The following is a 16,410-nucleotide window of genomic DNA, read 5'->3' as shown; positions in this document are numbered from 1 at the left end:
GTTAGGCAGAAGGGAAGCGGGGGCCCGCAGAAAATCTCCCACAGACGCACACCAGTCCCCGCCGCCTCAGGTGCCGGTGCCTTTCTCACCGCCCACCCGCTTCCGTGAAGCGGCGCGTGCCCCGCTCAAGCCCGGGCCGCTGGTGCGCGGCGCCGCGCCCTTCCAGCGAGCCGATTGGCTGGTGGCGCCGGCGCTCTGCGGCGCTGTGATCCCGAGGCGCCGTGGCTGCCCGGCTGCCGGGAGCGGGGTGGGGGGGACCCCGGCAGCTCCTCGCCCGACCTGTCCCTTGCCTCGGGACGCTCCTCCCGCGCGGGCCGGGCGGCGGGAGGAGGAGGAGCAGTGGGGAAAACACGGGGGCCTTCTCCTCCTCCTCCTCCGCGTGTGGCGGCGGGTTCAGCATCTTCGAGACTGAGAGGCCGGGAACAAAGGCTCGGCGCCAGCCCCGGCAGCTCCACCTGCCCCCAGCGGAGATGGCGTCTCTCGGCTTAGGGGGGCTTAACGTCTCCGCCCGTAGGAAGAACGTCCCGGCTCGCAACGCCGCGGTGGAAAGGCGGAACTTGATCACGGTCTGCAGGTGAGGTGAGCCGGCCCGGCCCTGCCTTGTCCTGCCTCGCCCCACCCGAGAGGACCGTTCCTAGCCCTCCCACCGCCCTGGCCGCTGGTAGGGGACTGTTCCGCCCCTGCTGGCGGCGGCCGCCCCGGGGCGGGAGCTCGGGCGCAGCCCCGCCGCAGCCCGGCCTGAGGAGTACGCAGCAGCGGGAGAGGGCATCCACATCCATCCTGCCTCCTCATCTAGCCGCCTCCATCCTGACTCAGCTCCCTCGGGAGCCTTGGCATGTCGGGCGGCCGAGGGGCCGGAGCACCCTTGGCAGCGCCGTCGGGCACACTGGCCTGTTAAATGGTCTTTTTTTTTCCTGGGGGGAGAGAGGTTTGTTTTCGGCACCTTGATTGCGTTCCTTGGCCAAAGGTGGGTGCTGGAGCAGTGTTGAACTGGAAGAAGTTCTTTACTGTGAGGGCGGCTGAGGCACTGGAACGGGCTTCCCAAGGAAGTTATCAATGCCCCATCCCTGGCAGTGTTCAAGGCCAGGCTGGACGGGGCTTTGAGCAACCTGGTCTAGTGAAAGGTGTCCCTGCCCATGTCAGGAAGTTGGAACTAGATGATTTTTAAGGTCTCTTGCAGCCCAAACCGTTCTGTGATTCTGTGAACTGAGGTTTTCATCTTTACGCAAATAAAATTGGTGTAGCGTCGATGTCTCTTAAACTGACACGCTATGGCCACTTTTAAAATATTTATATGTACTTTATATGTATTGGACACGAAGAGAAGCCTAAAGCAGCTTTTCCAAGCCGCTGTTGAGTGGCTAACGATGTGTTCTTGTTAACGCGCTGGTGTCGCAGGAGCAGTCCTGAGGAGGCTGCTGCCTTCAGGGGATATTTTTATCTCCAAAATCTAGATCAGGAAATCTGCAGTACGGGCTAGATCTAGTGTATGCAAATATTTTTTGTAGCATCTTAGTGCTGAGCTTACACAAGCTTGATAACGCTTCCCGTGCAAGTGTTTCCACTGCTGTCATTGTTGAATTCATGCAGCGTTTCCAAGTGTGCAGTACTGACCCATTACATCATGGCAAACTTTTAAATACATGGATATGCTGTGAGCAGGGACCCCGTCAGTTCACTTGTTTTAACTGCTAAATTTTTAAGTTATCAAACTAATGGGAATATTATCTGGAGAAGGTCTTCAACAGACTCATATGAGCTATAATATTTTAATTCTCAGAAATTTTAATTATGTACCACTTAATGCTGCAGTAGTATTTAAAAACAGTTTAGGACTTCAAAATCTTCCCTTTTTAATTTTATTAATTTTTAATTTAATTTTTAATTTTTATTAATGGGTTTTCCAAATGGTAACTGTATCCTCTCGCTACTGAAAAGAATTTGCTTCGGTATTCCCGCAAATCCTAGCATCTGGGTTTCAGAGTAGCATCAATACTATACTGCCTTTTTCCCAGGCTATTTAAGCTGACCTCTACTCTTGCTTGTGAAAAAGATATGCAACAAAAACATAGAAAAAGAAGGTTTTTACCAAACTTGCCAAAGCAAATCAAATAGAAGTTTTCAGTTTCATTATTGCTACAGAGATACAGACGTAGCCAAACTGCAGGCTCGGGAAAACAGTGGTTTTATCAAGTAATGACATGAGTATAAAGGATATAAACAGTTCTTTTTAAAGGAGTATATTTTATTCTGTGGAGCTTGCTGTTTTTCTCTGCCTTCCCCTTTGAGAGAAACTCTTCTGTACTCCGTGCTGTTACATTTTATTTTTCAGTTTATTTCGTGTCCTTGTCCTGCACTTGAAATGATGTTGTAACATGTTTAAAGAGGCTTAGAAATCTGAGGAAATTTAGTCAAACACATATGAAACAAAGAGCTACTGCAGAAATTACTTGAAATTTGTGTATGTTAATTATTTTCAGTAAAGCAATGTAATTTTGCTGTATCTTTACAAAACTTGAAGTTTCTAGTTTGTAAATACACCTTAAAATTTGGAAAGGATGATAAGGAAAAAAGATTTGTGTTATTATGATATGCATACATTTATATACTTTCGTATTCTTTGGGCGGTGTAAGAGTAAATGTTTTAAATATCTCTGTGCTTTACCATAGTTATTACATATTTTCTATTATTTTAAAGTGTTATTTGTTAGGAATAGCCAATCAATATCAAAGGCAGTAAGGTAATAGTCCTTTCCAATCAAAATCCTATGAGAATGTGAAATATTTCTGGTAAGACTACCTTCAATTAATTGATTCAATTATATTTGGATTATATGGCTTGCTATGCAGTGAAGGTGAGAGATCACAAGAAAGATACTCCTGAATTGCCATCTGTTAACAGTGTGTGATAATTTAATGAAGTATTTTTGTTAAAGCTTCAATTTAGCAGATTTTTATTTAATAGTTAAAATGGGCTTTGGGTTTTTAGTCTTTTCTTATACTGATGACATCTAACTCCTTGTGTGGAGTGGGTAGTTTCTTACATTTACAGCTTCAATGAAAAAACCTTTTCCTTCCAAAGTGTTGAATGGCACTGTAGTAATGGAAAGTAATGTAGTTAATTAAGTTTCATAAACCAAATGTATATGAAAATACATGGTTGTGTTTGTGTAACTGCGCAGCCATGATTTAAATTGCAACAATTTTTAGTATTTGAATAAGTAATACATGATCTAAGCTCTGTCTCTCTCCATACCCTTTTCCCTGAAGTTTGATGCCTTCCATTTTTAGTAAGTGCTCTTGGATGCTGAGGTTGTTCTAGGTTCACCTTGGTCTAATCTAGTCTCCTCTAAGATTCGTACATCCATGTGGAGACAGAACCACCAAAAAAAGTAGAGACAGACCTTGGAAGTGAGGGTCATAGCTTAAACGCAGATTGTTAACACAGAAGTAAACAATTGGCAGGAAATGTTTTTAAAATGGTGATTTTTGCTAATATGCAGAAGAGGAACACTGATATTGACCCTTAGCTGAACTATCTGGTTTCATGTCCAAGCCATGTTCTCTAGCATAAGGAATGTTAGTTTATAATCTTGAGGTTTATTCTATATTAATAGCTTACAGTTTTTAAAATGGCATTTTAATGACATTTCCTAATTGAAAGCTAAATACATGCGGCAGAATCCTTCCCTTCATTTGAAAACTTAAGAGGAGCGGAATCTGACAATGAAAAATAAAAAATTCATGTACCAGTCAATTTTTCTAGCCATTTGCTTTCTGGTTAGAGGCTTGTTACTGTTTTGGAAATAAGCCTGTAGACCTGGGATGTATCCACAAAAGGTTTGGTTTTGGTCTGGAGTTACTAAAGAAATCTGGGATATCTTCTTGTGCATCTTGCAAACCAATGAAGAACCCATTCCAGAAAGATTCCTATAAATCTTTCTTATTTGAGAACATTTCCCTCTTACGTAACTCGGAAGGTCTCTTTAAGGTTGAAGGATGCTACTGTTTCTACATCTTTTTTTGACTCAAGCAAGACTAAATTAGTGACAGAGAATGTAGAATCTAGTCTATCTATGTAAGAATCTGAAAACACCCGAGTTCACAAAGGTAGTTTAGAAACATTGATATTGGAATTTGTCCAATGACAGTTACCATATGAAAAAAAACCCCAACCAAAACCAATTCTATTGTTACAGTGACACAATGGGAAATGATTGGATAAAAGACATTTTTTAAAGGAGGCTTATAGTGACGGGTATTGGAGCTACATCACTCGTCTGGTCCCACAGTCTACCAAAAAGTTCATCTTAGAAAATGTCAAATTAGTTTTCAAGCCATTTTACTTTCTTGTGCCCCTCTGTAACAATTTATGTTAACCTCTGAAGTGTAAGTAGACTGTCACTCTAGAGTGCGGGGGTGCTGGGGCAGCAGCCCAGTAGAGAGAAAGTGAAGTTGGGAGCGACAAAGGGAAAGAAGAAAGCTGCTCTAAGTCCACCCACATAGTCCACATATTTTCTTCATATCTCTTGTGTGCTTTAGACCTGACCTTTTGTTTCTTGACTTTCAGTCCCTAAGTGGTTCCACATAGGAACCAGGAGCATAGGCTTTCTTTTCTGGGAGGCCATACACTGGAAACAACATGTGAGGCATCTGCCATGACTGAGTGAAATTGCTCACTTGATGCTTACAGGGTAACCTTTTTCCAAAGGCATCAATCACTTCTGCATACCTTAAATCCTTTTTCCAGTCTGCGTGGTAAGCATGGTGAAGTGTGAATATCTAACATGCAAAATGTGCTTCTGACTTTAAATTTAAACTCAAGATAGGAAGAAGGAAGGGGGAAAAAAAAAAAAAGCAACAATAAATCCACTGAACTATTTGCATAAGATATCTTTGTATCTTCCCAAAATATTTCTGGCCAATCATATTTTGCCTAGTAGCACTGTTATTTTCCTGGTCTATGGAAATAAGGTGTACATATTTGCTCTCTCTGTCTAGAAGTTCTAAAAGCCAGTTTCAGCCAAGCTTGATGTAGGTTTTTGGTGACAGTGTAGAGTGATGGAAATTAATATTCTGTGGGGTGCATGGTGGCAGTAATATGAGCGCTTAGAAAGACCACCATTAATGATGAGATGTTAGACTATCTTTTCTAATCAGACCCTAGGTATTTAAAAATTATTGTATCCTTAAAACTAGATATACTCCTTCAATTGAATTGTGGGATGCTTTAAAATTTAAAAAAAAAAATAAAAATTACTTACCTTGATTTTTTAGAAGTGTATTTGTGAGTTCCTCTTAAGTGTTTTTTCTTTAATATATCTCCATATATGTGAATATGTATCCCATACAATATGAATTGGTGAACTTTTAAGTAGGACACTATTCAGTGTCAGAGGAAAAGTAGGTGTAGCTACATATTATGCAGCACTTTGTTTTGCAGTTTATGAATGATAGTGTCGTGATCATGTCTCTAGTTTTAACATTGTTATTATATATAGCCCAGTACATTATACTGCTAACTCACCTCTCTCTTGTGTATGTATCTGTGAGTGAGTGGTATGCTGTACCTTATCTTTTACAGGCCAGCACAGTGTGGGAGAAGTCTTCTTGCCACAGTTAATACTTAGTCATGGCATTGCCATATTCATTTATTTTTCAAAATTGAAATTATAGATAATTTCAGAGCTCTGGCATAGCTTTGAAGAAAAAAGCATTACTGCCATTAGGATAATCAGTAGCAATGATACTGACTAGGTAGAAATTTACTGGTGGGCATCCATGTCTCTCACTCAAAATTGGTTAAAAAGTGGAGGAGTTAAAAACTGAGTCATAACTTGGCACTGCAGAAGAAGCTTCCTCCCCCACCCTTCTCACTCCTGATTCCTGTCCTGCCAAAACCACTATAACAATAGAAGCCTGCAGGAAAGGTAGGATGGGGAGTCTTTATTCAGAAGTTTACTTAGTATGACATAATTGAGTTGAAACTCTTGAAATATATGTCAATTCAGTTTGAGCATAATTTCATTTAGTAAATGAGCATCAGGAGGCTGTGCTGACTCCACTCAGGATGCAGTGCAGTTACTTTTACAGTACAGAGTGTTTGAAAATAGTATTGCTGGTTTAAGGAATCTCGTTCCTGCCTGTGCCTATATAGTGTGCTGCTTCTGCAAATGTGCTGTAGAACTGCATTGAGATGCTGTGAAGCATTATTGCTATGAATGTCTCCGTGTTTAAGAGTCATTTTATCCCTCCTTTCAAGTACTGAAAATCTAGATCAGTTCATAGTGAGCCCCATAAAAAGTAGAACTGGCACAACTGAGGAAACAGTGTGCTCAGGTATGGGATCTGAGAGGCCGAGTGGGAACTTCCGAAGCTGCTACGGTTGAAGTTTGGGTGTTGTGAAAACTACCACCTCAGGCTCTAGTATGGCTCCATTAATACATACAGGGATTGTTGCAAAAACCACAATAAATGCCTCAAAGTAAGTGTTATTTTCAAAGTTCAGGACGTGAAACTTGCCTTGAAACTAAAAACTGAAGAACAAGGAACTGAAGAAAGGAAAAATGGATTATGATTAAAAGGGCAAAGGCAAGAGAAAAATCAATTTTTGTCTTATTTCTTGAAGTTTAAACTAGCTGCTCCTGAATAAAAATGAACTTGTCTAAGTGCAGGTGTAACTAAACACAACTAGCTGTCTAGTTGACTAGTTACATGTTGTCTGCTTTTTACTGTGGCTTGATTCAGCCTTTCTAATTTCAAATGTTAGATCATTTAAGTTGATAACTTTTCTGGCATAATAATGAAGCAGTATGGTGCTGAATGGGCATTACCTCCATTCACAGGGAAATCAGCCTGTCTGAATTAATGCATAGAGTTAACAGTGCATAAAAATTAATTGGTTTGTAATATGTTTGGATTATTCTTGCTAGGATGAAATGACAGTGTTCTCATCATAAGATGAAGTTTATACTTCTGATTCTTGGACATGGAATTTGGGAATAAAAGGAGTGTTGACAAAATATCAAGCAAAAATCAGGATTTGGGATTATAATGAGAAATTGATGTTTGGTGCTTTTTGAGTACTGGTTTTCTACAGCTTTATTACACTAGTTCAGAGAAGAGGAAAATAATTAGCCAATTTCTATGTAGGAAGTGTGGTGATTTTTGTTTTTATTTTGTTTTTAAGGCTTCATGCTTAAGACCAACAATGATGATTCTATTTCCAGGCTTTTTCTCAATGTGGTATGTGTTTACATTGCTCTGACTGAACTTGAAATCATCAAGGTAGTTTTCTGGTTCTTTGATCATTTGGTTTATACAAACTACTGTTCTGCTTTGGAGGCTCAGTAGCTATCCATATAATTTATGATTGTCCTGTACTTTTGCTCTAGGTTTTCAGTCAAGACTCTGATTGACCGTTCCTGTTTTGAGACTATAGATGATACTTCCCCTGAATTTAATAATTTTGCAGCCATTCTGGAACAGATTCTAAGTCATCGATTGAAAGGTATGTTAATTAACTTCCATATTAGTGATACGAGAATTTGTTGATTTGAAACCACTGCACATCTGTAGAAACTCTGTGATGCTGAATGAAGTGTTTATTTTCTTTGTCCCTTTTTCTGTCCCTTTGTTGTTTTTTTTTGGGTTTGGGTTTGTTGTTTTTTTGTTTTCTTGTTTGTTTGTTTTTTGCTGGTTTTGTGTTCCTTTGCTGTTGCCTTCCTGATCTTCTGCATTACTATGGAAAAGTAAAGGAAACAGGTTTTGTGAAACGTGTTTCCAGTGTTCTTTTTGGAAGCCTTGTCAGCTGGTAATTAAGTAAGTGAATGTTGCCATGGTGCTGAGTGTTGTCTGCTTTTTTGCTTTATGATAAGGCTGTGTCCTAAGAGTCTGAGTCTGAAAGACAACTGTAGTGTATTCTGCTTTAACAGAAGCCATAGGGAGTGTATCTGTGATGCTGCTCCTTTTTCATTCTCCCATCCCTGCTTTTGTTGCCTTCTTTTCCAGACACTGTTTTTAAGTCCTTTAATTCCTGTCCCTCATACCCCTAGTGAAACTGGTTTTTTGCTACTGGAATGTAATGGGTCTGGATTAAATTGCTTTTGAGAAAAGTCAGTTGTTGATTTTCCTCTTGTATTGGAGTCAGATGTTGTTCTCATTCAAGAAAATGTCTGTTTGTGTTTTCTGATTGTTCTAGAGGAAGCTGCTTTGCTAAAAGAACAAAATGTGCCTTAGTAACAGTCATTAGAAAAGGACTTGAGAAGCTTCTCCTCATCTCAGTTCTGTGCCCAATTTCTGAAATTATTTAAGGATTATGAAGGACATCATAATCATCTAAATATAGATGTGTAATATGACAGTCCACGTCTTTTCATACTTTTTAATATTCATAACTAAGCTTTGCGAACAATATTGTGTGTAGGCTGACATGAGTAGCACAATTACTACCTGCTGTCATTCTGTCAGAGAAGGAAAAAAAAATCACACTGTGGGGTAGAAACATAGTGTTTGTCACATTGTGACAAAGATTATTGAAGTAATTATGGGTACTTAGCAACTTGACACTGCATGGAAATTGCTCTGTTTTCTCCTTCTTCCCCAGCTTCTGAGATGTTTGAGCAAAAATCATGAATTCTCCCCCCTCCCCCCACCATTCTTTTGCTTGGCAGCCTATTATTCAGGACAGGCAGTAAGAGAGAAGAAGCCTTGACAAGTTGGCAAGTGGGTTACAAGCAAATGGAATTTACAAGTTAAAAATTACCGCAAGTAAGAAATAGAGAAAATAAAAAAACTGAATTGTTGTTTCAGTCTTCCCCTTGTAATTACTGGTATGAATTTCTAAGTTTGCAGAGTTAAAATAGGGAAAAAGGCAGCAACTTGTGCGTTGTATTTCAAAGGGGGAATATTTTGGTAATAAGCTAGATATTGTGAGTAATTGTTTTACTCTTTTAAAATAATTGTTTTACTCTTTTAAAAGTTGAAGGGGAAATTGAGAAAAAATGCACCATGGCAATTCAAATTTTAAGAGGGTATATATTATACAACACAGGGCTTGAAAGAAATTGTGGTTTTTTGGTGGAAATTATTAATATATTCTGAGTGCATACTTCATGTCAGCAGGAACACACTAAAAGCAGACTGGTGAGGGTGACAGGTTGTATGAAATGTTTTAAAGCAGGCAGAACATACATGATCTACTTTTCTGTAGTAAGATAAATGGCTTCATTGTATCAAAGTTGTCAGTGTAGATAAACAGATGATCCAGATTTGAGAGTTTGAGTTTATAGACCTTTACTTTCTCAAGGCCAAGTCAAATAATAATTCTTAATCTTTAACTTCCGTTGGAAGTATTGAGTGAGGAAGGAAAAATAAAATAAAGAAGTATTTAATTTGCATTGTAAAGGACTAAGTTTACTTTTATTAGAAAACTTCTACTGGCAGCTCTTTCCTGACATTAAATATAAAATGTTTGTAAGGAGCATAGCGTGGCCGTGTTGGAATATAGTAATTGTTGCTGTTTATTGGTTTCTTGTTCAGATAGGATCCAGACAAAACAAAATGGAAGGAAGAAAGTTAGCCATTTTAAGGGGAAAAGTGTTCAACTACAGGGATTAAGATTTTATGCTTTTCCTGAAACTATTGTGATTAGAATTCTGAAATAATAGTTTTTCAAGCCTCATCCTCATGGCTATTCTGCTAAAAATGCCAGTTGAGCAATATGAGCACTGTTTTTAGATAGATTTTTGATAGGTAACTGATCTAATGTTGCCAGTTCCAAATAGCAAAAGGGTCATGAACAACATTCATGGTGGTTTGGGTGGCTTTGTTGGCTTGTTTTTTCTTTCAAGAATAATTGAAGAATTGGAAAGTACCTTAGGAAGTCATCCAGTTCTACCTCTTGCTCAGAGTAGGGGTGTCTCAGGTTGCTCTCAGCATCTTCCAGTTGTGTTGAAAATCTCCATGACATTTCTTAAACTCAGTGCGCTTTGCTACAGAACTGTATTCCTCCTTTCCCCTCCCACTGTGGTTATGTTTTCCTAATGCTGGCTATGGTCTTCACCAAATCCTGTGATGAGCCAGACCAGGAAGTCAAACAGGCAGAAATGTAATGACTTTCCACATGGATGAACTTCTTCAACCCAGCTGCTCATTTTTTAAGTGTGTTTTAAATGTGGGTGTTTACTTAGTCATAAAATGAGGTCAGCATAAATATATCAGCTTGTACAACAGAGATCTATGGATGTTACTTGAGTGCAGGTATCTTTTCATGTGATTCAGAAGTCTTAGCACATACTACACCAATATAGTTCCAAAAAAGGTAACATAATATGCCGTGGCCAGAAGGCCAGATCTTTACTACCTTAGAGTTACATATTCACCAATGCCAACAAGTGGCAGTCAGGAATAAGCCACTGTTGTTAGAAAAAGCAGCCTGGCTCACAACCTATTTTTTTTTAATTGCCCTAATGAAGAGAGAAAGAGAGTTTGAGTAAGCTGTATTAACTGTCTTCAGGGATTGCAAGCCATTGACAGCCTTCTGCTCTAGAAAGTGGAGAGGTATTTATCCCCATACTGTATATTACTGTATGTGTAGTATACCTGGTACTTCCCAGCGGTGCTGGATTTATTGTGGATGCAGAGTAGACCAAATACCATAATGAGGAGAACAGAAAGCATGTGTTTTTCCTGTAATTAAAATAAGCTGTGTGGTATGCCTGCTGGCAAGATATAGAATCACAGAATAGTTAGGGTTGGAAAGGACCTTAAGATCATCTAGTTCCAACCCCCCTGCCATGGGCAGGGACACCTCACACTAAACCAAGTCACCCAAGGCTCTGTCCAACCTGGCCTTGAACACTGCCAGGGATGAAGCATTCACAACGTCCCTGGGCAGCCCATTCCAGTGCCTCACCACCCTCACAGTAAACAATTTCTTCCTTATATCCAGTCTAAACTTCTCCTCTTTCAGTTTGAACCCATTACTCCTTGTCCTGTCACTACAGTCCCTACTGAAGAGTCCCTCCCCAGCATCCTTATAAGCCTCCTTCAGATACTGGAAGGCTGCTATGAGGTCTCCACGCAGCCTTCTCTTCTCCAGGCTGAACAGCCCCAAATTTCTCAACCTATCTTCATACGGGAGGTGCTCCAGTCCCCTGATCATCCTCGTGGCCCTCCTCTGGACTTGTTCTAACAGTTTCATGTCCTTTTTATGTTGAGGACACCAGAACTGCACACAATACTCCAAGTGAGGTCTGAGAGCAGAGTAGAGGGGCAGGATCACCTCCTTCGACCTGCTGCTGGTCACGCTCCTCTTGATGCAGCTCAGGATACAGTTGGCGTTCTGGGCTGCGAGCACACACTGAAGCCGGCTCATGTTCATTTTCTCATCGACCAACACCCCCAAGTCCTTCTCTGCAGGGCTGCTCTGAATCTCTTCTTTGCCCAACCCGTAGCTGTGCCTGGGATTGCTCCAACCCAGGTGTAGAACCTTGCAATTGGCATGGTTAAACTTCATAAGGTTGGCATCAGCCCACCTCACAAGCATGTCAAGGTCCCTCTGGATGGCATTCCTTCTCTCCAGCATATCAACCGAACCACACAGCTTGGTTTCATCGGCAAACTTGCTGAGGGCGCACTCAATCCCACTGTCCATGTCACCGACCAAGATGTTGAACAAGACTGGTCCCAACACCGATCCCTGAGGGACACCACTCGTTACCAGTCTCCAGCCAGACATCGAGCCATTGACCACAACTCTTTGCATGCGGCCATCCAGACAGTTCTTTATCCACCGAGTGGTCCACCCATCAAATTGATGTCTCTCCAATTTAGAGACAAGGATGTCGTGTGGGACAGTGTCAAACGCTTTGCACAAGTCCAGGTAGATGACGTCAACTGCTCTACCCCTGTTCCTCAGTTCTGTAGCTCCATCATAGAAGGCCACCAAATTGGTCAGGCAGGATTTCCCCCTAGTGAAGCCATGCTGGCTGTCACCAAGCACCTTGTTGTTTTTCATGTGCCTTAGCATGCCTTCCAGGAGAATCTGCTCCAAGGTATTGCCAGGCACAGAGGTGAGACTGACTGGTCTGTAGTTTCCCGGGTCATCCATTTTCCCCTTCTTGAAAATGGGGGTTATATTTCCCTTTTTCCAGTCGTCGGGAACTTCACCTGACTGCCATGATTTTTCAAATATGATGGCCAGTGGCTTAGCAACTTCATTCGCCAGCTCCTTCAGGACCCGCGGATGGATTTCATCAGGTCCCATGGACTTCTGTACGTTCAGGTTCTCAAGATGATCTCCAACCAGATCCTTTCCTACAGTGGGCCTAAGGTCTTCATTCTCACAGTCCCTACGTTTGCCTTCCAAGACTTGGGTGGTGTGGCCAGGGCATTTGCCAGTGAAGACCGAGGCAAAGAAGTCATTAAGAACCTCAGCCTTCTTCAAATCCAGGGTAGCCAGTTCTCCTGATAGCTTCCGGAGAGGGCCCACGTTGTCCCTAGTCTGTCTTTTATTCACAATGTAACTATAAAATCCCTTCCTCTTATCTTTCACATCCCTAGCCAAGTTTAATTAGCTTTCCTGACCTGGTCTCTAGCTTCCCGAGCAGCATCCCTGTATTCTTCCCAGGCTGTCTGTCTTTGCTTCCACCTTTTATAAGCCTCCTTTTTCCCCTGAAGTTTCCTCAGCAGCTCCTTATGCATCCAAGGAGGTCTCCTGGCCCTCCTGCTGCACTTCTTCTAGTCGGGACGCAATACTCCTGAGCTTGTAGCAGGTGATCCTTGAGTATCAACCAAGAGTCTTGGGCCCCCCTGCCCTCTAGGGCTGTATCCCATGGAACCTTACTATAAACAGCTTCCTGAAGAGGCCAAATATGATATGATACTACTGGATGGGACAATCAAAGATTGTGAAAATATAGGAGAGAAGGAGTAACAGAAAGAAGATAAGTGACTAATTACTTTTTTTATTCCTTCTGAGGACTAAGAATTTGCATGGGTTTATAGTGCAGCAAACAGTAAGTGGTATGCTGAGTGAATACAGAGACAATGTATTTGAAGTTCTCTGGACCAAATAAGACCTATAATCCTGAAAGGGATTTTACAAATTTGTATATAAATACATGTGAGTTCAATAATCTCTAAAGCAAGCTGGGTGATTTCAGGAGACATGTTTTTCCCCAGATAGTTGTTTGGAATTTGTTCCTTTCTTAACTGTTCTGTACTGTGGAGATGAAGCTGTATCTTGTAGTTGTCTTCATGTTCTTTTGTTTTCACTGCTGGCCACAGATGTTTCAGTTAAACCTCCTGTAAGTGTCCTTTTTATCAGATCACCTATATAAATATAGTTAATGCAGAAATGTTAGGGACATCAGTAGGGGTGCTCAGCAACAGTCCTTAGGATTTGATCGCAGGTATATATATCCTAGCTGATACAAACCTGATGTCATTTCAAAGTGATGTATATATTGTCTTTACTGTATCACAATTTTGCGTGGTTTTCAGCCTTTTTCTATCACTATAAGCTAAGTTAGTATTGAAGAACATTAACTATTGTAGATGTTTATGGGCATCACCTATAACATATTTCTGAAAACTGTTGTAATGTATTTGTTGACTTACTATGTTTTCACTGTAATATCCTTTACAACAAAATGTGTTCATATCCAAACTGCTAGCCAGTATGCATGCTTAGAAATAATTTTGGTGTATAAATTAAATTCTGCCACTGACAATGTATATAGCTCATCTTGCTTGTGACTTCTGTAATTTTTGCATGTTATGGTTTCCTTGAATGTACCTGTCAACTATACATTTGTTTGGATTTACCACCATAATGACACAAACCAGTATGCTGTGCTGTGTATTTTGACACTCACAAATTTGTGTGCCTTTTTTCCTGAACATATTTTTAAGAGGTATTATGAATACCTCAAAAGCTTCTGCTAGGATAGCCCATCAAAGCTGCTTGTCTCTGTCTGATCTATGTTATTCTTAATTTTTAGTAACTGTGGAGTTTGTTTGCTTGTTTTTCTTTTTCCTTTTAGGAAACTTACTACAAATAGTAAGCTTCTGTGGTAGTAGTGATGCTTAAATAGAAAGATAAATTATTGTCCTTTCTTCATTCTATACAATGTTCTCGCTTCATGCATCATCAGGAGTCTGCTGGTAGTAACAATAAATGGCTGTATTAGTGATGTCATTGGTAAATGTCCAGTTTTTGCACTTCTTCATAGTAATCTGAATTATTAAATAATTCATTTCTCATGCAATGAAAGACTTTTCTTGTATCTGCAGCGCACAATTTATCCCTTCCCATATGGTTTTTAATTTATTTATTTTTAGGAGGGGAAAAAAAACCCCGGCAATTACTACTGCCTACTATTTCATGGAGTCTCTTTAAGCAGTTCTAATAATTCAGGCATAAACAGTGCCTGAAGGGAAGTGCCAAAGGGAAGGGGTATGAATTACATCTGCTTGTAGATTTAGGTCACAGGTGAAGAAGCAAGTTCTTTGTGTAAGGTGCAGCTTGTAAGGCTGCTCATCCTGACAGAAACAAATCTGCTGGATAAAATAGTTAAGGTAATGGTGATACAATGGGGATAAAAAAGGTAAGGCTAAGGGTGTAAGAGCTGAAGGCACTATGGTAATGAAAAAGACAAAGTCTAAGAATGTAGCTGTGGTGGCCCTTTATTTGTTTCTATCAGTAAAATAGCTTTTGTTACTAGATTTAATATTTATATACACATATTACTCATTTTTGGCTAAAAAGAAATAGTAGGGCTCTTGTGTAATTTGTGGTTTAGCTCATTCTCTTCTGCATGGAGAAAAATCTTAAATGTATTTATAATTGTCTTGGAGGACTGGGTTTATGAACTACTGTAAATTTTTCATTTTTAACGACCCACTCTGTAAAAGAAAAGAATAGGTATCACAGAAATTCCTCAAAGGAGTAGCAGGCCAGTTTATTACCATCAAGTTATATTAAAACTTTTTTTTTTTTTTTTGTGTGTGGAATAGAAGAATTTGCTGTGAACTAAATAATACAGGGAAGCCTGGAGAAAACCTGCGTCTACCTTAAAGCATCCTACTCATTACTACTTTGCAACTGTAAAACTTTGTAGGTGTGAAATTGGACTGTGAGTAGGAATCAAACTGTTTAATGTCTTATATGTAAAGAGCTTCTTGGGTGTGAGAAAAGGTCCACAACAGCTGGCATTGTGGATGTTTGTATCTGGTAGTCAGACTGGAGCAGAAATGACCTGTTACAAATAGGTATGTAGCACTATTCAAAAATGTGGTGAAATAAAGAATTTTCACAATATTGTTTGTATTTGCTTTGCAGTTCTATAAACAAGAATTGAATTAATTTGAGCAATATTTAATATTAGACACTCAGCTTCCATGTTTATGTGGCAGTTTTGTTTGGCTGACAAAACCGGTAACATCATTACTGTTAGAATAGCTGTCAGCTTGTGTGTCTTTTGATGGCATATAAACTTCATGGCAAAGATCACATACTCTGTTCTTTGAGCCTCCCAGGAAACTTATTCCTGTTAAAATTTATATATGAACTTGGAATCACAGAACAGCCCAGGTTGTAAGTCACCTCAAGAGATCATCTGGTCTGACCATTTGTGGGGCAAGGAGCCTAGATGAGATCATCTAACACCCTGTCCAGTTGCATCTTGAAAATCTTCAGCGATGGTGACTCTACTACATTCCTGGGAAGGTTGTTCCAGGGAAAAATTGTTCTTACTGTAGAAAAATTTCTCATGTTGAGATGAAACCTCTCCCAGTGCAAGTTCTACCTGCCCATTGTGCTTTGTCTTCCCTATGTGGCTCCTTGTAAAGAGAGAGCCTTCATCCTCTTTGTAGCAGCCCTTCAAGTACTGGAATACTGTGATGAGTTCCCCTCTAAGCCTTCTGTTCCCTAGGGAGAAAAGATCTAGCACCTTCAGTCTTTCATCTTGGGGCAGGTTCTCCAGCCCTTTGAACATCTTTGTGGCCCTCCTTTGGAACCTCTTCAGTATATCCATGTCCTTCAATTGTGGGGACCAGAACTGGACCCAGCACTCCTGCCACAGCCTGACAAATGCTGAGTAGTGGGGGCTGTTTCATTCCTCATTCTTGAGAGTTCTCATGGCTGTGTGCATTGAGGGCCAAATAGAATTTCATATGTTGAAAGCTTTTAAAATTGTAGGGAATCTACCTATTATAACATATAATATGCCTATTATAATACCTTATATATATAATACCTTATATATATATAATATAATATATATAAGGTATTATAATAATATATAATAATAATATAATTATTATATAAAATAATGCCTTACATATAATATAAGCTGTCTTATGTAGTAGTTCTTAAAATATATTCACACTGTTCTCAGTCTTTTC

The 16,410-nt window shown here is 40.2% G+C and overlaps 1 protein-coding gene across 3 annotated transcripts in view; it reads left to right on the top strand.

Moving 5' to 3' along the window:
- Positions 1-455: 455 nt before the first annotated feature.
- Positions 456-16,410, top strand: part of RUNDC3B (RUN domain containing 3B) — a gene marked incomplete at both ends in the record, with an annotated part of 53,075 nt that continues 37,120 nt past the window's right edge. For 2 of the 3 annotated variants that reach the window (XM_080611191.1, XM_080611190.1), the window contains 2 exons: positions 471-574; positions 7,395-7,510. In XM_080611191.1, the coding sequence (XP_080467317.1) occupies positions 471-574; positions 7,395-7,510 (220 nt within the window). Of the gene's footprint in view, positions 575-7,394; positions 7,511-16,410 lie in introns of all 3 variants that reach the window. The other variant, XM_080611192.1, reaches the window with a different exon arrangement.

The sequence above is a fragment of the Psittacula echo genome (genome assembly GCF_963264785.1).
Source record: "Psittacula echo genome assembly, chromosome: 2".
Classification (NCBI taxonomy): Eukaryota; Metazoa; Chordata; class Aves; order Psittaciformes; family Psittacidae; genus Psittacula; species Psittacula echo.
The sequence above is the reverse complement of the archived record's forward strand: the minus strand, read 5'-3'. Positions and strand labels throughout refer to the sequence as shown.